At 36.9% G+C, this 27,101-nt stretch overlaps 3 protein-coding genes across 7 annotated transcripts; 2 read left to right on the top strand and 1 right to left on the bottom strand.

Moving 5' to 3' along the window:
- Nucleotides 1–8,263: 8,263 nt before the first annotated feature.
- On the bottom strand, nt 8,264–12,158 carry cpo (carboxypeptidase O). Its single transcript, XM_056730207.1, has 9 exons — nt 12,103–12,158; nt 10,731–10,791; nt 10,544–10,645; nt 9,521–9,625; nt 9,304–9,420; nt 9,111–9,204; nt 8,821–9,023; nt 8,643–8,727; nt 8,264–8,529 (listed from the first exon to the last, which is right to left on the bottom strand). Exons 1-9 carry the CDS (start codon nt 12,156–12,158, stop codon nt 8,264–8,266), a joined length of 1,089 nt encoding a protein of 362 aa, XP_056586185.1.
- Nucleotides 12,159–14,276: 2,118 nt separating this feature from the next.
- On the top strand, nt 14,277–18,636 carry cnppd1 (cyclin Pas1/PHO80 domain containing 1). The gene is made up of 8 exons (XM_056762590.1): nt 14,277–14,445; nt 14,973–15,075; nt 15,348–15,429; nt 15,548–15,668; nt 15,849–15,977; nt 16,115–16,176; nt 16,573–16,690; nt 16,934–18,636. Exons 1-8 carry the CDS (start codon nt 14,383–14,385, stop codon nt 17,540–17,542), a joined length of 1,287 nt encoding a protein of 428 aa, XP_056618568.1. The 5' UTR covers nt 14,277–14,382; the 3' UTR covers nt 17,543–18,636.
- A 322-nt stretch (nt 18,637–18,958) lies between these two features.
- prkag3a (protein kinase, AMP-activated, gamma 3a non-catalytic subunit) lies at nt 18,959–24,979 on the top strand. 5 transcript variants are annotated; one of them, XM_056737588.1, is made up of 13 exons: nt 18,959–19,322; nt 20,133–20,169; nt 20,272–20,456; nt 20,543–20,624; nt 20,740–20,798; nt 21,002–21,047; nt 21,826–21,880; nt 22,226–22,352; nt 22,456–22,621; nt 22,984–23,021; nt 23,163–23,309; nt 23,752–23,845; nt 24,576–24,979. In XM_056737588.1, exons 1-13 carry the CDS (start codon nt 19,308–19,310, stop codon nt 24,629–24,631), a joined length of 1,107 nt encoding a protein of 368 aa, XP_056593566.1. In that variant the 5' UTR covers nt 18,959–19,307; the 3' UTR covers nt 24,632–24,979. The 5 variants fall into 5 exon arrangements, 4 of the variants coding, with proteins under 4 accessions (XP_056593566.1, XP_056593565.1, XP_056593570.1 ...); XM_056737587.1 differs by having other exon boundaries at nt 18,960–19,322; nt 21,002–21,062; nt 24,576–24,978; XR_008905408.1 differs by having other exon boundaries at nt 19,025–19,322; nt 21,002–21,062; nt 23,752–23,922; nt 24,576–24,977.
- Nucleotides 24,980–27,101: the final 2,122 nt, after the last annotated feature.

The following is a 27,101-nucleotide window of genomic DNA, read 5'->3' as shown; positions in this document are numbered from 1 at the left end:
CATTTTGTCCAAAAACACACATCTCTCTCTCTCTTTCTCTCGCTCCAGTCATGTCGGCTGCAGTTTCTCTCATCTCCCCATGGGCTCCCATTAGCACGGACCTTCAGTCGCCTTCATTTAGGGGCTCACGACATCAAAGCTTTGAAGTGCTTCACTGTTCCACCCCCTAAAGTCGCCTTCATCCCTCGACCTCACCAAACCATTCAGTCACCATAAAACGTTTCTCTACCTATCTGCTTTCTACAATAACAGGAAACTTTTATGGCAAAATCTGGTGCAACAGACCCAGACTCGCACAGGATCATTAAAAGACCGAATACTTGAAGACCCTGTAAAAATCAAACTGGGATTTAGGGGGCTTTTAGTTCATGTTAAGAAGACCCGAGGTCATCTATATTCTACTAGGTTCCCATGCATGTTTAAAACTTATGATTCTTGTCTTGCCGGAAACAATCCGGTGATAAAAACATTCATGTACGCATGAGTCATCTTCACCGCAGGGGTTTAAAGAAATGCTTGTCCGCTAAAATGCTCTCCAGTCCAATTCAATTAAAAGCAAGTCATGATTCATGGCTGTGATATAAGATAAATTCATTAATTCATTTGTTTTACATTCTCATTTGTGGCCTTTGAGAATAGGAGCCATGGCGAAATATAGCACACGCTCTCATTCAACAGATGTTTAATGTTAATTTTATTACATTTATTGTGTTTGATCAGTTCAAGATTGATGCAAAAAAGGAAAACCTTTTAAATGCTTTGCAGAGATTACAAAGTAAATACTATGTCGATATTACAAAGTTCACAGGAAAGCTCCGTTCACACCAGTGGGGATATAAATATTTTTAGAAATATAAGAGTATGGTGGCAGCCACGTTTAAAACAACAACAGAACCGAGAAATGTTATTGTTGGGATGATCGATAATAAAATAATGAAAAATCTTTTGTCCTTTATTAACCTTCATGTCATTTCAGACCTACATGACTTTTATTTTGAAGAACGTTGGTAACCAAAAAACAATGATCCCATGAACTTCCATTGTATGGGCACAGAGCACAGAGACATTTCTCAAAATATCTTCTTTTGTGTTTCACTGAAGAAAATGTTGCACACAGGTTTTGAACAACATCCAGGTGAATAACAGCCCAGTTTTATTTTTGGGTGAACTTTCCGTTTCAAAGTTGCATTTGTAATACCATTTGGTCTAGAAACAACAAGCATCTCCATGCTCGGTTTTGATCGGCCACTCTGAGCCACATCTATCAGAGAACCAGGAAATAACTCGAAGGAGCCCGTCCGTCGGGCTCTGCTTTTCCACCCAAATTATTCTAAACTTTTGTAAATGTTGTTCGCCTCCCTGTCAGATTGAAATCTAATTCTCCGCCGGGACCTCCCTGGCGAAGATCAGAGCGTTTTCCCTCTTTCTCGGTAAGCTGGACTTTCCATCAAAGCTCAGACGTGCCCGCTGGAAGCTTATAGGTGATCAGCGTTTGAAGAAGGCCGCGTTTGAGAAATACAAAGAGCGCAGGGCTAATTCATCTCCAGAGGAGTAGAGGACAAGTTGACAAATGATGTTGAGCTTGAAGCACGCCGCTATTCCCGGTAGGCCATCCAGTCTGGTGTCGGTTCTGATGTGAAGGCTTTGGTATGTTTAACATCTCCGTCGAGAGAAGGCTTTCGGTTATTCAGGTATGTTTATGTTTTAAGCAGATGCCATAGCAAGGTCTTTTAAAAGGCGACTTACGTCAAAACTTTGCAAGTAAATTATCAGTTCAATACCTAAATATTAAAGATCAAGACTTAAATGTTAAGGAACTGTGTGTTATTTAGTCCATCTTGGATGCACTGTAATCGTCATTGGCATCTGCCAAAGAAACATTTGGGATCAAAATAAAACCAAAAGAGTCAAGTGTGTAATAACAGAACTACAGACATTTAAGCACAAGGCGAGTGTTTATATTCAAAACCAGATTCCCACATCCACACTCTTCCCTATCTAAGAAACAGCTCAAGCCTGCCCACGGCTCACTCAGCAGATTGTGGGAAAGCCTCCCGGAGCAGCAGCAGCCCACCTCTCTCCACGGCCAGCAGTCCAAAGCTCTTATCTGGGTCAGCAGAGGGGGCGGCCGGGTCTGGGGTTCTCTGCACTAGATCTGGTGCGTGACAGCCGGACCTCCTGCTCTCTCTGCGTCTTCATTATTAACCACGCAGGAAATCAGCTCTGAATGAAAATAATCACAAGACCAGAATTAGAAAATGAGATCAGTGGTAAACAAGAAACTGAACGGGGTCAAAAAGTGTTTTTATAGACTGTTCATTGTGGGGAAAGAAGTTTATATTATGAAATAATGAGAACTCTCTGCTGAAATGATTGATCCTACTATCTTACAAAAGAATATAATACACTTTAAATTAAAAATAAAGTTTTTTCCGAAAATCATTTTAAAATGTAGTTTTATTCATTAGCATCAGTAACTGCATTTACTATCATGAACTAATAAGAAATTCATTTGACAGAATCTTTGTTAACATTAGTTTTACAAATATCATTCATTGTTTGCTGATGTTTGATCATTGTGCATTAAGTAAGCCTAATGTTATATAAAATATGAACATCAATAAAGATTAATAAACGCTGTAGACATTTGTTACCTGGACAAATAAATTCAATAAAACTTTAAATTTTCTGGCTGCTGGAGTGCCAGAAATGTACTGTAAATGAAAAATTTAATGTTTTGCTTTTTTGTAAATTAACAAATTAAATAATTGCACCTTTTTTACTGTTAAAAATCCAAAAAAAAGAGAAAATTTCTGGCAGCTGGGTTGTTGTTCCACATAAAATTACTTTACATTTTTCTTGTAAATTTGCAGTCTTTACTTGTAATTTGACAGGTTGTTTACCTCATTTCAAAAATATGTGAAAAAACTTTAATAAAAGAACAGTGAAATTCTGTAAAAAAAACGCTGTGTTTTTGTTTAAGGTGTAAGTAAAGTCTTATCAGACTATCTGTGTGCCTGTTTAGTGTCTTCGAGCACACCCTCACATCTTAAATGAATGATGTTTTACATTTAATCATTTAGCAGATGCTTTTATCCATGCAACTTACAGATGAGGTTAAACCAATAATGGAAGCAATTTTTATAAACGTTTTAGTGCTACTATGCATAACAATATCGGTTTGCAATGTTCTGGTTTGAATTAAGCAATGCTCCACAGACCAAAAACCCTAAATGTGGGAAAAGAGTAAAGATGTGGTGTTTACTGTATGTGTCCTGTAAGTGTAACCGCTCTGAATTATATGTGGATTGAAATGAATCAGATACTGGACATTAAAGAGACCCAGGAGCTCAAGATCTGCCAAAACATAATAGTTTCATGATTCAGCTTTTAAAGATCACTGTTAATCACACCAACATATAAACCCTTACGATTGATAATCTGCTTTTTTTTCTGCATTTATTGCAAACTTGTGTGACCTTTTTTCTTCTGCAAAACATAATAGAAGATATTTTGAAGAACATTGGTATCCAAACAACCCCCTCCCATTGCCTTCCACTGTATGAACACAAAACCATAAGACATTTCTCAAAATATCTCCTTTTGTGTGCCATGTCACAAAGCAAGATTATTTTTGTATGAACAGGAGAGAATTAATACGATGGTATTTTAGAGCCTTTTTGTGAAGTTAATCACAACATAAAAACTCTAAACAATAGGAATTTATTTATGTAAAACTATAAATAAACCAATATGGTTAATCAAAACCCATTGAAGAGATTATGCTTGGTAAGAAGCTGCGTTTTTGTGTAAATCTGTCGTCATGTGGTTTGAATGAAAATGCAGGTGAAAATACCGCAGCCTCTGCAGATAGGGAGATAGAAATCTCTGGATAATGTAAAAAAGATTTGAATTTTACCATGTCTTAACCATGAGTCGAGACTGGCAGATCAATTCTTTTGTTAAGTAACAAAAAAATCTCTTTTCCCTGCAAAACAAGAGGTAGATAAAGGCAGAAACAGACATGTCTGCTCAACGAAGGGGATCTGGAACAGAGCTAAAAAGAGCAAAGGATTCAAAAGCAGGGAAATATTCAGAGAATAAAAGTGCAGTGCAGTGCAAGAAATGTTCTCATATTCAACATTTGACACAATGCAAGGAAATTAGGATTCGGGTCCCTCTAAAAGCGTTATCTTTTACCGGATAAGCCAAAACCCACACACATATAAACCCCACTTGAGCCAGAAATACACACGCACCGGTCATCTCCAACAATAAACAAAACAAAATCCAGTGCAGAAATATAGTCAATATACACTTTTTACTTTGCAAGGTGTTGTGTGTCATGTGTTGGGTCCCAAAGGGATTTAAAGCCACAATATGGAATATGTGAACCGCTAGATGGTGCACTTTCAAATCAATAACAAAGAATTGTTTTGGTCTATATAGGTAATTTTGCCCTTCATGACAACTGTGAGGGGGGTGAATTTTTTTATAACTCATCCGTTTAGATTATATTAAGGTTTAAGATTGTTAAACAAGTTTACAAGTCCAACTTCAAGCATTTTCTCTCTCTTTAAGCTTCCATTCTCCCATTTAGGCACAAGGCCTCCACCAATTACAACTGCAGTCTGACATCCGGATCTGAGTCGAGACCGAACTTTATATCAGTCGCTAACAAGGATCTGGCAGAATCAAACAGGTGGCTGATCACAAGGCCCCATCAGCCCACAAAGTGGCGAGCCGAAAAGCATCTTCTGGAGAACATGACAGAAAGCAGAACGTTTCGGGGTGGCAGAAACACGCCTCAGATCTGGTTCAAGCAGTCTTGGTGGCAGTCGTCATGGAAACAGAGGTGGGCGGCAGAGCTGTCACAGTCCCATTAGTGGATTTGATGAGCGTGTGGCACGTGGGCAGGCTGTGAGGGGCGCACTGCAATAATAAGGCATCATATGCTGTATGATATGTCGTAATGACATTTTATGAAGGTTTTGTACAAGGCGTACGAGACGTCTAGCCTCAAATCATGCTTGGACAGACGGGTTCGAAAAGGAAGTAATAGCGTTATGTGGGAGTTGGGAAAATGGGAAGTTGCTATACAAAGCACACAAGATCTCATTAATATCTCAATTCCTTCTCCTCTGTGCAAGTGAGTTTGAATTCAAATTAAATGGAGGTGGAAGCTTTTCCTTCGGCTAACAAAATATGTTCTGAGAACTTTTTGCTAACATTTCCTGTTACAAAACTGTTCAACGTGTTTTAAACGTTCAAATATAAATGTATACCAGCATGTTTAGAATGTTTAGCATTGACACGTAATGTAATGATGCTCATTTAACGTTGTGGCAAAAACACATTTTTTAAGAGAGAACTTAAAGAAAACATTCCTTACCCAGCTATCACATTTAGCCTAAGTCTGTAAGACGTCTGCTAAAGATTTCGAGATCTGGAAAACATCTGCTAAACATCTTAGAAAGCGCAGTTTTACATCCATTCTAAATCATAAACATCTTACAGACATCTTCTAGATGTATTGTATAAGACATCTGACAGACGTCTCAGAGACGTCATGCAGATGTAAATGCAGACATCAAATAGACGTCATTTGCAAGACATCTGGCAGATGCTGTTTGCTCATCAGCTCTACATCTCTGAGACGTCTGCTGTCAGATGTCATATATAGACCTCAAGAAGATGTCTGTAAGATGTGTATGATTCAGAATGGATGTTCGACAGCTCTTTCTAAGATCTTTTTACACAGCAGATGTTTTCCAGATCTTTAGCAGACATCTTACAGATGTACCTGTGCTATCTGGGCTGGGGTATTACCTGTACGGACTAAATCTCTATTTCTTTCTCCCAAGAGATCTCATCAGTATCTCGGTTAGTGCTCAAATATGTCAATATACTAAAATCTGTAAAAAATGCAAATGATCAGCTACGCTGTTCGCATGATTTTTCTGGTCATACTTTTGTCAAATTTTCTGTGTGACATATTTTATCTCCAAAATAAATGCAGGAGTAAGAAATGGCCAAAGATGTAAAAAGCTATGAAAGAGTAATGAGTTTCCTCACGATTTAAGTCACAAAGAACACGTCCCCACGTGACTAAGATGATGACGATTTACAGGGTGTCACGTTTGCGCTTCAGAAATCGCATTCTTACGGTCAGTAGATGTATTATGACAAATGGAATGTTATGAACGTTTTGACACTGACTGATGGTTTCGCTTTAATGTTCGCAGAGATGATGGCACGTGCAGCGCAAAGCATGAAGGGCCACGGCACGTAGCGCTAAAGCACGCGACGCTGTCGTTGTCGAACCAATCCTCTCTTAATTTTGCAAATAAAGTTGAAACTGAAGCCCAGCTGTGCGTCTGTCACTAAACGTCAACTCTGACGGCTGTTTCCAGCGCTCCCCGTGTCCTGCTCCTCACAGGTTTGGCTGGAGCCCAGTGGACGATCGTATTACTTTCATGTCACACCACACGGCTGTGATGGATGGCTGTTGTTTGTACTGTAACGCTCATGCACGTTATTCATGTGGAGGATCTACTCTAAACAGAGATTGTCTTTCTCATATGGGGCCAGCATGTAGATGACGGAGATTGAGAGATCTCTTGGAGAGATCGCCGTGTTTTCTCGTTAACTCTTTGTTTTCATCGTTCCAGTACTTGAAGGTGGAGCGTTATCATAGTACAGTAGTTTCTGGTAGAATGTGCGCATAGATTATGAACACACATGGCCCAATAGCTGTAAACCGTCCGCCATATTGGAACGGTCAAAGACGGTCTATGAACACTCGAAGTTGACTGTGCGTCTGCAACCTAAGCGTATGTATAAATATCAAATGCCAAAACTAATACATAAATACCAAAGATAAAGGCATTAGTTGACATGACATGAAAGTTAAAAAGATTTGTATTTGATGTCTGTAGCGTTTGTCATGGCTGGAGTCACGTGACTGAGATGATGACGATATTTAGTTACAGAAGAGGGATTTGTGTCACTTTTGCTCTTCAAAAATCACATTCTTATGGTCAGTATTAGGACGAATGGAATGGAATAAACGTCTTGATACTGATTGATGATTTCACCTCAAAATGAATACGGTCATCATTTACTCATCCTCGTGTTATTTCGATCCTGTATGACTTTCTTTTGCAGACCACCAAAGAAGATATTTGAAAGAATGTTGATAACCAAACAACATAGGCCCCCATTGATTTCCACCGTGTGGACACAAACAAGGCCCACACCCCTTCCCCACATATTCGGTAATGCGCGGTCCTCGCTTTTTGCTGGATTAAAGAGAGGTATCTGCACTTTGGATCTTTCTGGGAATTGTTCTCTAAATCATCTAGTGATGGATGGTGAACTGGTTGACTGAGTCTAGAATAGGCCTCATTGTGTATGGTAGAAAAAGCCTGACAAGGGAGATCTTATCCGTCATTATTCTATGAAATGTTGAACTTCTGTGGAGTTTCCTGATCTTATTAAAACGAGTCGTTCTCTCTTTATTTAGTTATAGCTTATGCTTATCATAGTTTTAATCTTATCTGAAGGGTCTTATGTTGACAGCGGTTTATACAGTCCTACAAAAGTGTAGCTGTGCATGTACTGCCATCAGCTGGTCATGGAAGACTCTGCAAACCACACATAAAACATTGACTTTTTACCATGTCTTTGCTTTTCAACCTTTTAAGACCCTTTTACATTTTTTCATTAAATATATACTTTAAATTTTGAGCAATTATGCCTCTATTAAAATTGAATTAGATATTTAAAAAGTAGGATCTGCAAACATAGGTTTTTGGACCAGAATTAACCTTTCTGAACCAATGGCAATTGATTTGATGTATTGTGTCATTTAATAATGTCATACCTTCACATTTTAGAACCACTGCATATACAATCATAAATGTTGCATAAAAGGAAATTCAAAAAGCAATTCTGATTTAATTTTACTTAATTTTAGAAAGTAAATGAGCAATTGAACCCTGTTAGAAACAGCATTTAACATTTACAAAAGCAGCATGATCATCAACTTCTGTTGTTTTACAATGAAATGCTTTTACTTTCTAATACACATTCATTTCCAACTCTCGGTTTGAAATTTTCTATTTAAACATAAAATCTAAAATAACCTTGATGCTAATTTCTTTAGTAGTCATTTGTACGTTATGACTGATAGAATTGCTGTGTACATAGGCCTTCCATTTAAAAAACATGCTAAACATTTGCATTCATAACAAAGTGCATTTTAAAATCCATTAAGGCTTGAGATCCATAAACCCATCAGTGTTGTCCACAACATGGCGGTTAGCGTTATTGCTGAGCTGGTAAAAGTCTTAGCATGGACATAATTGATGATGGACATTGCACCCTGGTAAGCCTCCTGACACGTGGGTTGAATTTGATCATCCGGGAGAAGGAAGCCGTATTCCCCTTTGTCTCGTAACTCGAACGTAAAGGAGTAGGGGATCCCGATGAGTCTCACAAAATCACGGGATGAACCAGAATTTGGGTCTGTGAAAAATATTGAATGCAGTCATAAGTGTCATTCAACAAAAGAACAAAATGTCATTGTATCAAATGATTTAACTTATGACATCGCGGTGTGTCTCACAGAATATACTTACAGAGCACATCAGGTGAAGAACCCACTCTGTAATCCTTCCCGTGAACTGCTTTGATGGCTTTAGCTGCAGCGAGACCTACTTCCATCTACAAACACATTAACAGACATGCACATCTATTACCGTTTATCCTTCCAATTCTATTTTACCCCCAATGTATTTGGTTCTTTATCCTACTCACAAGCTCATTGTAATTCGGTGCTGAGATGTTTGGGTGTCCGTAGGGGACGAGGATCAGCTGACCGTAAGAATGGATGGTGAGATAGCAGACAATCGTGTTCTGATGCTCTCCCAAAATATCAGTGACGGCCACGGCTTCCGGCTCAGATAGAGCTCTCTTACCGTTATAGATCTCCGAGCAACAGTTTCTGGAGATCCCGACCACTATGAACGAATGGCAAGTTGATGTGATGATGGTCCACTTGCATTATACTGTGTCTCAACATTTCATTTTTGAAAAGCGTAACTTACTCCCCCAGTTAGCGTAAAAATTGCGATTGAGATCTGTGCCGATGCATTCGCAGTCTGCAGTGCCCGGTGACCTGGACTTCCTCCACAGTCGAGTCTTTAAAATACATCACTAATTCTGTTATATATTGTGTTGCAAACCATCAACCGATAATCAAGTTTTTATTAGATCTGTATGTAACCTAGAAGTACTCACTGTGTTGTCTTTCCAAGAATAAATATACCCGTCCATGTTCAGCACCGGAGTGATGAAAAAGTCAAGATTTTTCAACAACAGGTTCATCTTTGAGTCTGTTTTGTAGGAGCCAAGAATCTGTTTCAGCAAATGAAGGCAAACAGTTCAAAACTATCATAACTTTTAGAAAATGAGATATTAAATAATGAATCGTGAAATCACTGTAATGACACTTTACCTCTTTCACAAAATATTGGCAGAACGCTGGAGCGATCCACTCTCTGGCATGGATTCCACAGTCTATCCAAACAGCTTTCTTTGGTGTGGTGCTGTTGATGCCAATCTGTAAATTAAGATACAACAAAATTTGTTCTAGCTACTTGCAAGAACGTTACATAGAAATGAGACAGTTTGTTGTGTTGTTTGCTGTATTTGAAGTATCTTGGAGTGCCATTGTGTTGCCCTTGTTATTACTGTGCATTACTTTTTCTCATAAGGATCACAAAAGTAATCTAAATGCATTGTGTGTGTTAGTTTTTAACATGCTGTGGTCCAAGATTTACCTATTTGGGAAACGTTTGGCTAAAAGGCCCCTTAAAGGTGCAGTTTGTAACTTTTTTGCAGTAAAATATTCAAACACCACAAGGCCAGTGTTATACATTTTGTTTTAGTTGAGGAACTTACAATATCTCAAATGTTTCCAGCTATTTGTAAGTTGTGAGAAAATTGTCATTTTAACCAGTGAAACGGCCAAGTCTGGCAGTCGCCTGTCAATGGCGTCATATCATACGTATGATTATTATATCACGGTTAGTCTTATTGTTTGAATGTATTTTTCTTAATTTAGCACGAGTCCCATATTAACAGAACAAGCAGTTAGTGTTTTTATATCATCTGACTAAATAGGAATAAATACATTTCATGAATTACGTCTAATTCATTATAAGGAAATAAAATCAAGTCATCAAACGCAATATGTATGAAGCCTCATTACTTAACATCATCCAAAAAAGAGATTTCTCATTCACGTCTGATTGATTATTAGGGTTGAAATTGAAGACGATAGTTCACATTATTCCACGCCCCTTCACAGCAAACTACGCCATTATTGTTTTTTGAACATATTTGTTTTGAATGAGCGCCGTCTAGTGGCAGATTTTACAGACCACCCTCAAAAGACATATCAGCACATTTTCATGTCAAACCTCCATAAACCACAATATGTGGCATTAAATCTAAGTGGTACACAAAATGGCATTACCTTTAGTAATGTGATGTTCCTCTTCTCATAAGTTTGTCCATATATGAAACTGGAGACAACGTCTGGATTTTCTCTCTCAATCTGACTCATCCAGGTTGAGATCTGTGCGAAGGAATTATCAGAGCAATAAATGCATTGGTCATTTACTGAACCATCGGCATCATGAGAGAATGCAGAACAATCTCACCTCATCCATAGTGTGATACTTATTATAGTCATGAGCTTTGTGCTCCAGTCCACCAACAATTCTGTAATAGAACCAAAAGAAATCAATCATAATCTGTGTCAGATTTGATCACAGGTATTTTATGTGAGCTCTGTGAAGGGAATCCAGATATACCCGCAAACATTTCATGGTGTCTTTTATTTACATCTACATTTACAATTATGCATCGCTAACCCTATACTTAGGTATTTGCAATCCCATGGGATCGAACCCACAACCTTGCGCAAAGTTAATGCAATGCTCTTACCACCGAGCTACAGGAAAGCATTATATTTATTATAATGACTTTTGAATGGTATATTCATTTAACATCTATTCTCTCATTTTAAACACAACTTTCACAGAAACTTTAAGCATTTTCACATTTCTTCAAAAAAGAAAAACTATTCAGTATGATTTTTTTTAATTCTCAAGTTTTTCAAGTTTTTTAATATTTTTTTCTGATAGATTTCCTATCAGTATTTACATTTGATTGGTATTTATAAAATAAATGTTATCTATTATTTTTTTATATGATTCAGTTTTATGATTAATGAATTTATATATATATATTCTTTTTAAGAATACATTTTTTATTATTAATTAATACCATGAATTGAATGCTTCATTCTGATTGGCTGACCAACGTTCCACGGGTGTGCATTATTTATTTTTCAGGTAAACCCACACCTATGAAGTAGTTCCAGATCTGTCGACCGAATTACAGTTCCATATCACTGCGCCAAGTTTAACTTAATTAGGTATACTGTAGCCTGCTCTCAACCACTGAATACACAGATCTTACAACTGACAAAATGACATGTTCTGAGAAGAAATAAGTATTAATATTTATGGACAACAATGTTGGAGCGCTGTACAGGACTGTTCATATGAAAATCTAAAGCATATAGGCCTATAAAAAGTTAAAGGCAAACAAACTACATGACACAATCAGCGGGTTAAATATAAAACACAAAAATAACAAAAACACGGCTTCAGATGAAATGCGTAAGAAAATAGTCCTACCTACAAGTGCATTACGGGACAAAAACTTACATATGTCTTGAGATAAAACATCTGGACAACGTCTTGTGGTGTGTTTACCGTTGTATAAGCGGAATAATTGACTCATGTTCGTTGAATTCTTAGAAAATAATACACACACTGAGGTAGTAATGCGGCGGAGGCGCGCCCGTCGTCAATTCTTCCTAACTTAAACAATCGACATGTTTTAAAGTAATCGTCATATTCTCTATATAAGGAAAACTTTAATAAACAATTTCATTGTTTTGCACCTTTATAGCTTTTAGTACATTGCATTGCTATGTAAATCATAAGGACCTTAAAATCTCACCTGTCCTGGCCTGTCAAAACCAAGAGCATCACAGCTGAAATACATGAGCCCAGCATGCTTCTGTTTTTGTTGCTGTACCACAGCCGTCTACAGTCTGATTTAAGTCTGACTTCATTTATAAACACACTGTATCTCAATCAGATTACAGACCAAACTTGTTAGTGTCCCACCTCCAGCAACAGACAAATGTACAGATAACTCTTGATATGAGTTAATATTTAAACCTGAACTATAGTTTTTCTTCTAACTACATAGTACTAAAGCATTTAAAATGTTTAAGCCATGTAATCTTAAGTGTATTAAAAGAATATTGTCCAATACCAAACACAATCCTATAATTAATATGTATATATAAAACTAAAATCTAACGGAAAGCATCATTAAAAAGACATGCTAAATTGATGTGTAAATCATGGATAAAGACTGAGATTTGCCATTATTTTTAAACTTTTAACAATAGGTGGCGCATTCACCGAATTAATCATTTTTATATTCCAAAGCTCTTAGAATTGTAGCTTTTGCTGGTATTTTAACACCTTCTATATTGTGGACATTGTGACAATGATAAAGCAAGTTTTGTCTTCATATGTTAATGTTGTATAATTACAACCTCATACCCCAAAAAGTGCATAAAATATATAACAGCCACAAGGGGACATTTTTAATTCAGTGTACTTAATTGAAGGAGTATGTCACATTTTTGTATTTGATCACATACAATGCAGTTTCATTGGCTTGTGAACTCCCATCCATAAGACTTTGAAAAGATATTTGAGGTGTTTCCCCTTATACAGTAAATTGATAACAATTAAACGGGTCATCTTTCGTCACCTCAATGCATGAGAGCAACACATTAAGGGTGGGTTTCAGGGCTGGTGACCCATTAGTGAGAATGCTGATTGATTTTGATTGTAAGTGACTCGAAGTCCAAGGTTACTGGCACGAGTTGACAACCTCACAATGCTCAGATATAGATCTTAGTGAAAACACTTTTTGGTTAGGCCTATACATGTGTTTGCCACAAAGTAAAAATTTTCCACAGTGTCCACTGTTCAATCTTTACTATGCACTGTAATCAGCATATGATGTTTCTACAGCTAATATATTTCAAGCATTTTATTAGAAGTGGATATTTATGAGTGTGCACTGTAACAAACATCAGCTCCGGTCATTAATAATCATTCTTTATCTGTGTACAAACAATTGAACAATCACTTATGAATGATAAAATATTTCTATAATCAATTAAATTGTGTAATTTTATCATATAGAAGGACCAACAAAATTGTATTTGCAACAAGGGTGGGGTCAGAGAGCTTTTAATTTATGACTGTTATCTCACATACCATAATCATGAACAACTACTGTATTGGTTAACTGAGTTATAAATTGTCATATAAACATGTATCATGCAAGGTTCACAGGCCAAACCCATTCATATTTTCCCATATTAACTGTCGCTTAAGTAATTTAATATACATTTTTATAAATACATAGTTTAATAAACGTTAACATATTACAATATATTGAATAATGAACAATCAATCAATCAATTGAACAATCAAAAATAATTGCCGTTTTATTAAATATTATAAGCAGTTGGTTACAGTATAAGGAAATTAATTATTTCATATACTGTATTTTAATTTCAAGTATATTCCCATACAGTTTTGTTTTGTAAGCCTCAATACTCCCAGATAATTCCCTTATAAAATAAACATTGTTTTATTATATGGTAAAAATGTGGCAACACGTTTTTTTACTAAATGGTTCTATTTGCATAACTATAATTTTAACACAAATATCTTTATATGTGTGTTTATTATACATAGATATCATAAACTAATCCTGCTTTACGAGCTATCGGAAATTCGATTATTCCCACTTAAACCCGGAAACAAAATATGGAAGGGTGCTCTTTTAATATTAGCAGATACTTGCAATCTTTTAATGCTACAAAATCATTAGTAACATTAACATTAAATGTTTAATGTCACTAAATACTTCCAATATTACTAAATCGAAACGTTAGTTCCGGGTTTAAGTGGGGATTATCGAATTTCCGAGAGCACTACAAGGTGTACCGTAAAACCACACCCCTGTACTGCCGAATCTATCCGTATCGTACGTACCGATCGCGTTTACGTTCGAAACTGACATTCTGCAATCTCAACGCAATTTACGTAACCATTACGGCAGCAAGAGAGGGTGCCCATACGACGCCTTACCCCTCGCCCTTTCCGCGTTTCAGCCTTTTACACTTTATGCTGAAAGCACAACATGGATTTCAATGAGTTGTTTGACGAGCGAACGTTCATCTTTTCTGACTTTCAGGAGTTTACGGTCAGTATCTTTTTTGTCAGTGCGTTGTTGTTGTAACGTAACGTTTTGTTGTGCTAGGTTAGCGGCTAACTTCGTTCCTCCCGCGAAACCGAGTAACGCGCCAACTTTAATGGACGTTTAATTTATATCTATACATTTGTTTTATATTTTGCTGTATGCCGACGGGTCAACGTGAAAATCTAGCGAAATGCCAACAATCAAGGCCTTAGGTCAGTCTGTTATACAGCAACTAGCTAAGTTACGGTATTAATTTAGACCGGGGCTTGATAGGCCTTAATGTTAGAACTTACGCTTTAAGCAGTAATTCTACACAAGCTTACGTTATTGTGGTTATGTCATCACGCACGTTAGTTATGTTATCTATTCGTCATTTGTGGCTTCACGATATCTTATTATAAAGCTTATAAAATCAAGCTGGATGTTTATAGGACGTCAAGTTGTTCGTTATGGGAGGGTTGCATGTAAAATAAGTTTTTGTTTCAATCATGTTTGCATTGTATTGTAATAATAATCTTTATATTCATCAGTTTCTGCCCGAGCATGAGCAATGGTCTGAGAGGGTGAGGAAGCGTCTTTATTATGGGATTGATTCTGACAGTCCACTGGATGCTCTATCATGTCCCATGACAGGTGAGTCAACACGTGAGACCAGACATGACCACTACCTGTGTTTTTCTGTACCTCTATGGTTTAATAAAATATGTTAATACATCATTTGTTGTATCCATTTAAACCATTAGCCATAACATTCAAATATTGTCATGGTGTCATACTGGGCAAAGTCTCCAGGGTTTTCTGCAAATCCTATTGATTTATGACATGAGTCTCAGATTTGTTCATCAGATCAGTGAACAAGAAAATGTGTGAAATCTTAAAAATAATTGAAATGTTATTCGCTTAAGATATTGCTGTGGAACTGCTCCAGAAATCGGCCCCAAGTCCTATACGAAAACTCCACAAGAAATATGCTGCACATGTGGCCAGGTAAAACCGCCCTGTCGCTTTCTTTCCTTTTGATTTTGTAGTTTTATCTGACAGCCGTTTTCATACACATATATACACAAACACATGAAGTAAATTGTTTATTTATTCTGTGTTACAGGGAAGCATGTATATCTCCCTGTGCCATGATGTTGGCCTTGATATACATTGAAAGACTCCGACACAGAAACCCTGAATACCTGCAAAAGATCTCGTCCTCCGACCTCTTTTTAATTTCCATGGTACGTTAAATTGTCTTAAAATGGGTTTTGGTTATTATTTGTGTTTGTGTTTTTAGGTCTCTCTTTATATTTATCTTTTCAGTATACTGATTCACTTTTTAGAATTTAACAGTTCTATGTTGGTTTATCTGTTATTTTATTCCTTCAATTGAAATTCTGAATGTTTCCTGTTGTCTCTAGATGGTTGCCAGTAAATATTTGTATGATGAAGGAGAGGAAGAAGAGGTTTTCAACGATGAATGGGGCACTGCGGCTAAATTAGATGTTAAGACTGTCAACATTTTAGAGATGAACTTCCTGAGCGCAATCGTAAGCTCACTGCTCCACCCTTCCTTAAACTTCAAACCTATAGTTTTTCTTGTCCTTCCATAATAAGGATAAATTCATTGAGCTACTTGCAACTTTTGTTTGACAAATGGTTTGACACAAGAACTTTACCTTCACAGGATTGGAACCTCTTCGCCGAACCCAGTGATTTCTTTAAAGTTCTCAGTCAGATGGAAGGCAGGTTGGTCAATGCATTTCATAAGAGCTCATCTCAGATTAAACCGACACGTGGCCTTAAAATCATAGTTTTTATTTAGTCAGTTATGATTCTGTATTACATCCAAAAAGTTAATTCTGCTGTGGTGTCTTAAAATTTAGCATAGCTATCTATTTAAGTAACTATTTACCCTTCTTTCTCTATATTAGCTCAAGGTGATTGAGTAGACAAAGTTGCATTACATTACTGATGTAAATATGGCTTGAAGTTTCAATCAATGGTCTCTTTGGACGTGGAAGAGTAGTTCTGAGAGATGATGTCATAGTGAACTTTGAAAACATGTGACAAAGTTCAAGACCTCTATTCTTGCATGTTTTGCTTGTACAAGATCAATATTTTGAAGGTCTTTTTCCCTTGTAGCATTGCAGAGCGGCAAGGTATGAAGCGGGGATGGTTTACCTACACGGATCTCTGCGTTTTGCTAGAGCAATCCAATTGGAAAGAAGCATTTACCGGCATTTACCAGCACTTTACTAAGGTGAGATATTGAGCTTAAATTCTGTTTGGTGTCCCAACACAAGTCACATCCGGTTCGGTGTAAATTGCGACACAGGAAATCCAATGACGTTCTGACATCCAACTCCGCAGTGTGTCTGCAATCTGCATTTATTAATTTCTCTTGAATAAGAAATCAAATCTGTGTCAGTTTTGGTTAAGTTTCAAAGCTATCAAAAGATATTTGCAACGGTAGACTAATTCGCTGTTCTCCACCTTCCTGCAGGTTACCTGTATGTTGGGTCTCCTTTACTTGACAAGTGTAGCCGGTCTCATCGCATCTTCCACGATGATCCACCTTCTTGCTCGTCTTCCCAGCACCAGTCGCACTCAGTTGGGCTTGATAGAGCCCGCGTCCATTGAGACACCAGCACCTCTTCCAAATCTCTCACTGGACACTCCAAACCAGACATCAGATCTCCGCTGCTGCACCCTGACCAACGACAGCTTTAATCTGCACGCTTCGGTGACATCAGAGCACCCGGGATCCACATCCATGAGCAGGAACACTGTGCTGTGTCTGTGGAGCTCTATCCTCTCTACACTGACCTACCCTAACCCCTCGCACAACCAACAACAAGACTGTTTTCATTCTGAAGGGTTCTGTCAAGGTTTCCCGCCCCTTCAGTGCCGCGGACGCAAAAACACGACTACTGATTCCTCTCTGTGGGGTAACCTCCATACGGTACCCTGGTTTGGGTTGGCTCCTGTCAACGAAGACCTGGTGTTTCTAGACCCCCACCTCAGCGCAACGCCCACATTTAAGAGACACCCATGCTGCCGAGAGACTACTTTGCCATTCGGGAAATCACAATCTCTCCTTATGCCAGGCTAGACGAGGATTTCTGCTAGGCTACAAGGGTTCTCTTGTAGCAAATTGAACCAGCTTTGTTTACATACGCAGTCAACTTCTTTTGGTTTTCGTTGTTTTTGTGGGGAGCAATCATTTAGGTTGCGGTGGGTATATAAGTATGTTGGGCAGAAAGGGCTTAATTCAAAGAAATGTTGACGGTTTTATTTTTGATGTGTGTGATCCAGTGCTCACGGAAAGGTTTTCTATATTTTCCTTTTGTGGACGGGTTAGTTGGGTTCTGGTGTTGGATACATAAATCCTCCAAAAGTGTCAAGAGTAAAAATAATCGTAAGAACAAAGTTGTTAACATCGACACCTACTGCTCGGAGAGATATTACAACCCCCAAAGTGAGAGATTGGAAGTTGAACTGCGTGCTTTTGTTTGAATTGTTTGCCTTACCTTGCACAACATGCCGTAGATTTGCTCAGGAAGGATGTATTGTTGTGAAGCTCCTTCCTGTGACAGCATTTCTTTTCAGGTCAGGAATTAGTGTACATTTTTGGCTAGTTTTGCTTTCGCAAACAGCATTGTGTCAATTAGATAAATTAGTTTTGAAGTATGTGTGCGAAGGATGAAATCCTTGGTAATGCTTTAACAACAAAGTTCACACGCTGATAGTTGATGCCACGCTTTACCTCGTCCAAAACAAAAACCTTTGTCATAGGATGTGGCAGTCAACTTCATGCCGTTTCAATCCTCAATATTTTTATATTCTTACATTGTGATGTATTAGTGCTGCCAAACAGGCTCAATAAATAGATTCTGGTTCATTGTTTGATCAAAACATGGTTGCGGAGTTCAGTTTTGGCTTTATTTTATGCGATTGGTGTATTCTGTATTTTAGCGAGTGATGTGTTATTTAGAATTGGACTCGATGCACACCCTTTAACTGGTTTAGGGTAAATTCTTGAGAACATATCTCCTTAATTGTTGATGGCTCATGTAAATCTAGCAACTACTTTTTTTCCTGTTCTAATTTTGTAAATTTTGTACAAACTGAAAACGATATAAAGCTGCAACGATCACAAAATGATAATAAAATAGCATATAACCACAGAAAACGTGTCATTCGTGTTTTAAATTGTGAGCATGCTATGTTCATGTTTTTTCTTTTTTTCGGTGCAAAATCATTACGTCACCACCAGCAATGTTCAAGTTACGTTTCACCCAGCCAGCTGTTACGTAACTGTGCCTTTTTTTTTAAAAGAGAGACTCCTTTTTTAACCGGGTTGAATATGCATAATATGAATCTAAATATAATGAGGAGGGTCAAGAATTATCAATCTTAATGATTTATAGGTTAATAATAAACTATGTTAAATAAGGCTCCCATTTGTCACGGGCCAAACAGTTGTGTGTGTATATATATATATATACACACATTCTATTAATGTTTATTCAAAATACACCGTTTAAAAATATATCTGTGACACTTCAACAAAGTTCATTCTGGCCCCCTCCAAACGTTTGCGTCTAACGGGGCTCGTGCATACAGTGAAAGAGTGTCGCGCGCATATCGCAGAGGGCACGCGCTATATTTGGAATAACTTGCGCGCTCCTACATACCAGCTCTCGCGCTGTCGACCCGTGTCAAACCTTCAAGCCACTTTAAACCGGGTCCTTACAGAAACATCCTAAAATAAGTCTTCTCTTGGCTTCAGCTTGGTTCCCTCTTGCGTCTAAACGGAGCGTCTTGTCTTTCAGCGCGCATGCGCGGTGCCAGGAAACGCAAGGGAACAAACACAAATGGACAGCACGCAGGTTAGTGACAGCAGGGTGAACCTCTGTTTGTGGGTGATAATGAGGGTGTGTTGCATGCGTTAGACAAGACGCGTTTTTAAATTGAATACAAACACCAAATTAAGAGTTTGACGGTGATGGACCTCACGAAAACGACCATCACTGCTAAAAAAAAACATTACAGAGGTTGAAATGTATTTGATGGGAATTGTAAACTGTAATGGTATCTGCGTGTACTGATGTTATCTGAATGGTTCAATCCCACTGAATTAAGACATACTGTAAATCACACTTTTATGTGATGTCATGAAAATGTTGATGGTGTACATTATGAAAAATGGTTTGCTTCTAATTCATGTATATATGTGACCCTGGATGCCAAAACAAGTCTTAAGGGTCAGTAAAATAAGATTTTTACATGACCTGAAAGCTGAATAAATAAGATTTCTATTGACGTATGAGTTGTTATAATATGACAATATCTGGCGGAGATACAACCGTTTAATCTCGGGAATCTGAGTGTGCAAAAGATCAAAATATTGAGAAAATTGCCTCTGAAGTTGTTAATCGGGGGCGATGTGGCAGGCCATCTCACAAAAATAGTTTTTGTATATTAAAGTTAGGAAATTTACAAAATATCTTTATGGAAGATGATCTTTACTTAATATCCTAATGATTTTGGTATGAAAGAAAAATCGATAAATTTGACCCATACAATGTATTTTTATCTTTTACTAAAAATGTTCCCGTGCTACTTTAGACTGGTTTTGTGTTTAAGGGTCACATATTATAAACATTCATTACATTAAACATGATCTCTTTTTCTGACAGGAGGATTGCCATGAAAACCATATAATGAACATCACAGGTATGGAAATAAACACTGATTTTAAAAATCTGTGTATGCATATGTACTTTGCAATGTATCTACAATCTAAAAAAAATCCTTTGCATGCCATCTGGATGTAAGACAGGACTGTGACCTGTGTGTGTGTTGAGTGTCTGTTGTGTGTCACAGCACAAAATGCAGGTCTCCTGTTTCCCGCGGATCCTGACCCCAATGCAAAAGCTTACATGACCTTCATGAAAAAACACTGTTGTTATGATGCTCTTCCCACCAGCTGCAAACTGGTCATTTTTGACACCTCACTGCAGGTTAAACAGTCATTGTAAATGATTCATTCAGAATGAGTTGAAGATTTTTAAACGTATGTTCTTATGCATCTAATGTACTGACGCAGGTGAAGAAAGCCTTCTTTGCTTTAGTAGCGAACGGTCTGCGGGCTGCCCCGCTTTGGGACAACAAACTGCAGAGATTTGTGGGTAAGACCCCTTAAAATAACAGTTCACCCAAAAATGAATGTCCCTTTAATGTGTGCATGTTGTTATGTGAATCATTTCATATAGATTAGGAGATTGTTCCTCTTTGTCTGCACAGGTATGCTGACAATCACAGATTTCATCAACATTCTCCATCGGTATTATAGGTCACCTATGGTAGGTAGCGATCCGTGTCCTCTTCTTTTACTATGTCGTCTTAACCGTGTGTTGTCCTTCAAGCAAAGTCACATTTTGGATAAGGTTCAGGTTTGATCCAGCTACATTGTTCTTCATGAACATTTAATAAATGTGTTATCTAATCATGATTTTTCTATAAATAATGTGTTCATGGGGAACTCTGCGACTTGTTTTATCTTTAGGTTCAAATCTATGAATTGGAGGAGCACAAGATTGAGACATGGAGAGGTGATTCATTTCAAAGTAAATAATCTCCGATCGTGTTGAGATGTTGCATCACACATTGTAGGCTGGCACCACGTTCCCCTTGTATAAGTCAACGTGACCAACCCAGAGAAGAGCTTATACTGGACTTATATATTTATTTCTGTCTTATAAGGCAGGGTTTTTTTAACTTTAGGATGCCCGGGACCCCCAAATATGATTAACCTTTTGTGAGGGATCCCCTTTTCTACAATATATATCAATCTATAATTTTTTGTGTGTAAAGAAACATTTGAAAATTTGTTTCTAAACTTAAATAGTCGGCAGCAATTTCACTTTGAGTCCGAAAAAGCTCACAAGATTCAAATATGAACAATTCTGGAAACTTTCCATAGCAAAAAAAGCAGATAAACACTGTGGACTTCTGTCATTTTTGGCTTAATCTTATGTCCTAGAAAATTTCTGGGTGACACCTTGCACCGTTCTGGAGGCCCCCTGGGGTCCCCGGGCCATAGTTTGAAAACCCCTGTTATATGGGACATGATTTGCTAAAGGATTAAGTACGGAAACATGTCCTCAGCTCACGCTTAGTTTCAGGTTGCACGTTCAGATATGCAACGGATATCTTGTTCGGCAAAAGATGTTAGGATGACATGTGCTGCCTGGCAGCATCTCTACGCAGCTCAATAAATCTCGTACATCTGTCATTATCTGTCCTCATGTAATTATAGGAGAGGTCGACTGCTTTGTTTTAACTGAGATGAATAATGTCTCGCTTTCTGTGTCGTTTACTTGTTTGTAGATGTTTACCTGCAATATCAAGATCAATGTCTCATCAGTATCTCACCTGATGCAAGGTAATAAAACGTCAAGGTCGAATCACAGTCATTAAGGTTTCTAGGGTACTTGACAGAATAGATTTTTTTGATCTTAAAACCCTTTTGGTCTGAATGTAGTGTGTATGGAGAATTTTTTCCCGGGCCAATGTTTCTTACATTACTGTTTGTAAAGCATCTTGAAACCTCAGAAAGCTGAACATTGCTGCAAATTTTAGACACATTGTCACTAACGTAGCATTGAGTTATCTTGGATATGTTACAAGATTATTCCCAAAGTTTCATTAATTTCTTGCTATATTCTAACAAGTTTATTTTAACAAAGGATGTTTAATTAATTTAGTGTATCTTACAATTTGCACGCAGCCTCTTTGATGCAGTTTACTTTTTACTGAAACACAAAATCCACAGACTGCCCGTTATCGACCAAGCTTCTGGAAACGTCCTTCACATACTTACCCATAAGAGAATCCTCAAGTTCCTTTATTTATTTGTAAGGAAACCACTTGATTCATTGTTTTACCTATGCCCTTATATTTACATTTTACTAACGCACTTTGTTATGATTGTAGACAGCGTAACATTTCTTTTTCCAGGGAGCGTCAATACCACAGCCACGCTTCCTACATATGAAAATTAAAGATGCGGGAATAGGAACGTTCACAGATATAGCCACAGTCCCACATACCGCCACTGTCTATGATGCTCTGTCTGTGTTTGTGGACCGACGAGTGTCTGCGCTCCCTGTGGTGGACGAGAACGGTACGCTTAACTCGAAGAAAAATATACGAAATAAATGAGAAATGAGTCGTCATGCATATCCTCGATGTCTTTCTGAACAAGTATTTTTCCATTTCCTAAAAATGTAAATTTAGACATATGAGGTATATGTCTAAATTTACTGTTTTAGGAAATGGAAAAATACTTGTTTTTAAATGATCACATACTGTGTTGTCAAAGTAGACAAGCATTTTTAAATACATTGTATTGGTTAAAAAACTGCTTAACCTATTGATAGACACAAAGGATGACTTATAAAAATATAGAGATGCAAGGTTTCAGAAGTTTTTACTGCTTTTAAACAGGAAACTGACAATAATGTTTCTTTGACTGTTTTTCTTTAGGTAGGGTGGTTGCTCTGTACTCCAGATTTGACGTGATTGTGAGTGTCTTTTTCATTTCTTTTCACATCTGTTTTAAAACCAACACTTTGACCAATATTGTCTGCATTACAATTGTAAATATAATGTCTGTACTTTGTGTATTATGAGTGATCTGTTTGTGGCATTATTTTATCTGGCAGAATCTTGCTGCACAGAAAACGTACAATAACTTGAGCATGAGCATGAAGGAGGCGGTGCGGAGGAGACAATGTTTTGTTGAAGGAGTCATTAAATGTTATCCTGACGAGATTCTGGAAACAGTTATTGACAGAATAGTTAAAGCAGAGGTGAGCGGGAGTTATTGTATTCATTTTTTTATTAATTTATATATATATTTTTATGTTGTTTTATTTTGATTAAAATTATAGAAATACTTGTTTTATTTTTATTTAGAATAGGAATAATAGTTTTGTTTTAGAATAAATGTCATTATTTTATTTTGTTTTAGAATAAATGTAATTAGTTTATTTTATTTTGTTTTAGAATGAATGTAATTGTTTTGTTTTGTTTTGGAATAAATGTAATTGTTTTGTTTTATCTTGTTTTATGATAAATGTAATTATCTGTTTTTCGAAAAAGTAGATTTGATGCCTAATTTTCGAATGAATACCTTTTTGAAGAATTGTTTTTTTAGGATTACTACTAATGTTTTGTTTTATTTAGTTTAGAATAAATGTAATTGTTTTGTTTTTGACATTTTTAATTCTTTGCTCGGGTGCTTGTGTCCAGGTCCATAGGCTGGTGCTTGTGGACAGAAATGACGTGGTCCGGGGAATAATCTCTCTCTCTGACCTGCTGCAGGCCATAGTTTTATCTCCAGCAGGTATTGATGCTCTGCTTTCATAACCTGAGAGGATATATTTCCTTCTCTTCCTTCATGTAACCAACACTAGAATCCAGGTACGCTTTACTTTGCCAACTCCTTCAAAATATTGTATTTACTACCCTTATAAAAAGAAAAGGTGAGGATTTGGCAGTGGCCAAAAAATTTAAAACATCCAAAGTCAAATATTTTTTTAAATAGAGGAAACTAATTTCTGTCCATTTTTTAAATCTTTAAAGGGTTAAAAAATGTAAGGGAGAGACATTATGTCACTGTTATGTCATGTTATGTCTTCTGTTATGTAAGGCTCCAGCGCCCCATGAAATGTTCCTCCCATAATACACAATGTTTTCCACAATGCTGAGGTTTAAATTCCAAAATAATTCCCGCATTCGGGTAATCCCAAGAAGTTAGCAATGGAAATGATGAGAGTACCTGTACATGCAATGCTCGCCAAAATAAGAACTGCCTGCTTGTTTGGTGTATGTGTGTGTGACCTCTGTGTTTGTCATGCGAATATTTAGGATGTTTAAGAATAGGGTCAAGGACGTGACCCTGTGTGCTTTTGTTGTGTTCATAACGCCAATGTTACTGAAAACATAATGTAGTGTTTCAAAAGGTTCTGTTACATTGTATACCTGATACTCACTTGTTTGTGTTAATAATATATTTACACTAATAATAACGTCCTTCTAGTAAACAAAAAACAACTCGTCTTTTCTTATTGTAGATATTGAACGTGGACGAAGTATGACTGCTGCCAAGAAGGAAGATGAAATGATCTGAAATATATCCCCTTCAAAATATTTACGTGACAAAGTTTAATTTTGTACATAATGTTGTCTTTGTTGCGTTTTCGGTTAGGTTTGAGTTAAACAGTGAATGCACTTGTACATTTTTTTATTTTAAATGTGAAACATGTCTTGTGATGACAATAATTACACAGAAAACAACAGTATGTAACACTTAGGCTTTGGTTTTGATCAAATTGATCTAAATTGTGGGCTACTGTCAGATTATCATGTGTTTTTGTAATAAATTATTTCCTGTTTCCTCTTTTGCTTATCCTTTACTGTTTCCCATGATGCAACGCGTTCAATTTGACATTACATTTCCAGTGTGATAAATGAGAAAATAGCATATATGAAATAATACTAATACCTCTATTTTTAACAGTCATTGACTCATTTAATCGATTTTTTAACTGAAAAAGCAAATTAAATATTCTTGTATTTATTTGTTGTTAACTAATATAACATTCTGAATCATCAATAAAATAAGATTAAAACACCATTTTGAACAATTCAATATGCATAATTATGTAAATTATGTTGACATACAGCGGGGAAAATAAGTATTTGACACATCAGCATTTTTATCAGTAAGGGGCACAAAATTTCCACCAGATGTAGCCATCAAGCCAAATATTGAATTCATACAAAGCAATCAGAATATTTAAGTATACAAGTTCAGTCATAATAAATAAAGTGAAATGACACAGGGAATAAGTATTAAACACACTTTATTTAATACTTTGTAGAAAAGCCTTTGTTGGTGATTACAGCTTCTAGACGCCTCTTGTATGGAGAGACCAGTCGTCTGCATTGCTCAGGAGTGATTCTAACACAAATGGTCTTTAAACCTTGAAGGTTCCTTGGGCCTCTTTTATGAACTTTGATCTTCAGTTCTCTCCCTAGATTTTCTATGGGATTTAGGTCAGGTGATTGACTGGGCCATTCAAGCAGCTTGATTTTCTTTCTTTGAAACCACATCAGTGTCCTTGGCCTTGCGTTTGGGATAATTGTCTTGCTGAAATGTCCACCCTCTTTTCATTTTCAGCTTTCTGGTAGATGGCAGCATATTTTTATACAGAATGTCCCGGTATATTTCTCCATTCATCCTGCCTTCAATAACATGAAGTCTGCCAGTACCCCTTGCTGAAAAGCAGCCCCAAACCATGATGCTTCCACCCCCAAACTTAACTGTTGTTATGGTGTTCTTGGGGTGGTGGGCAGTGCCATTTCTTCTCCAAAAAGTTCAATTTTGCCTTCATCTGACCATACTATAGTCTCCCAAAAATCCACAGGCTTCTCCTAATGCTCTTTCGCAAACTTTGCCTGAGCCTCAACATGTTTTTTTTTTTCTGGAAATGCACCTATAACCATTCCCATCAAAATGCTTTTCAACGATAAGATTACAAAAATCTACAGCGAGTTCTTTGCTTTTACCAATCATGAAGTCTTTCCTGTGTGCCTCCTAGGTAATGAGAAGCCTTTATAGGCCATCAATTAGGACTAAAGCAGCTGATATCAATTAGTACTGATAGGAGGCAGGGTTTCTCTCTGAGAAAACTGACAGATTTCAGGTGATCTCCTGGCTTTCTATGCCATTTTGCACCTTGTTACCTTCATGTGTTCAATACTTATTCCCTGTGTCATTTCACTTTATTTCTTATGACTGAACTTGTATACTTAAATGTTTTGATTTCTTAATATTTGGCTTGATGGCTACATCTGGTGGAAATTTTGTGTCAATAGCCCACTTAGAAATCCCCTTATTGATAAAAATGCTGATGTGTCAAATACTTATTTTCCCGCTGTAAGAATGTATAAATATGCATAAATACAAAATCAAAATAAATATGCTAACAACAAAACGATAAACAACAAATATGTTTGTTTTAATTCGAAGGTGTTTTATATTTAAATTATTTTTAATAAAATAAATTATATTGAAATGACATTTATTTGTTGAATACAAAACATTGTAACTTAAGTAAATAAATACAATTATTTCGAAAATAGCAAAATGCTAACAACAAACGTTTCTTTTTTATATATATTTTTTGTCAATGTTTTTTAAATAAAATAAATGTTCTTATTTAATTATATTTTAATCCTACTACATACAATCGTTAAAACAAAAAACATAAAAATGTTGTTTTCATGCACGTGTTGCGTCCAGGGGCCCATTTCAAGAAGGAAGTTCAACCAACACCGAGTTTAAATCTGAACTCTGAGTTGATTTACTCTGAGAATCTCTACTCTGAGTTTTCAGTTTCAGACCAGCTGATTTGAGTTCAATCCACTCTGAGTAAGTTCACACTAGGTTACGCGCGTGCAGCATGGCTATAAAAAGCCATCATCAATTGAGTGAAGATAGAACGATTCACCATGGCAACGGCACGTGACAAAAAGCGCTCTGTTTATTTCTCGCCAATCGAATTGGAGGCACTGTTACAAGCGTATATTTCCTT

This window comes from Triplophysa dalaica, chromosome 2 (assembly GCF_015846415.1).
Source record: "Triplophysa dalaica isolate WHDGS20190420 chromosome 2, ASM1584641v1, whole genome shotgun sequence".
In the NCBI taxonomy this organism is placed as follows: Eukaryota; Metazoa; Chordata; class Actinopteri; order Cypriniformes; family Nemacheilidae; genus Triplophysa; species Triplophysa dalaica.
The sequence above is the reverse complement of the archived record's forward strand: the minus strand, read 5'-3'. Positions and strand labels throughout refer to the sequence as shown.

Coding starts and splice junctions, on each gene's coding strand:
- cpo (XM_056730207.1), bottom strand. CDS start 12,158: ATGCTGGGCTCATGTATTTCAGCTGTGATGCTCTTGGTTTTGACAGGC. Junction 9,205..9,303: donor ATTCTTGGAAAGACAACACA/GTGAGTACTTCT, acceptor TGTATTTTAAAG/ACTCGACTGTGGAGGAAGTC. Junction 8,530..8,642: donor TTCTTCACCTGATGTGCTCT/GTAAGTATATTC, acceptor TATTTTTCACAG/ACCCAAATTCTGGTTCATCC.
- cnppd1 (XM_056762590.1), top strand. CDS start 14,383: ATGGATTTCAATGAGTTGTTTGACGAGCGAACGTTCATCTTTTCTGAC. Junction 14,446..14,972: donor CTGACTTTCAGGAGTTTACG/GTCAGTATCTTT, acceptor TATATTCATCAG/TTTCTGCCCGAGCATGAGCA. Junction 16,177..16,572: donor CTCAGTCAGATGGAAGGCAG/GTTGGTCAATGC, acceptor TTTCCCTTGTAG/CATTGCAGAGCGGCAAGGTA.
- prkag3a (XM_056737587.1), top strand. Junction 22,622..22,983: donor CCCTGTGGTGGACGAGAACG/GTACGCTTAACT, acceptor GTTTTTCTTTAG/GTAGGGTGGTTGCTCTGTAC. Junction 23,310..23,751: donor ACAGAATAGTTAAAGCAGAG/GTGAGCGGGAGT, acceptor GCTTGTGTCCAG/GTCCATAGGCTGGTGCTTGT.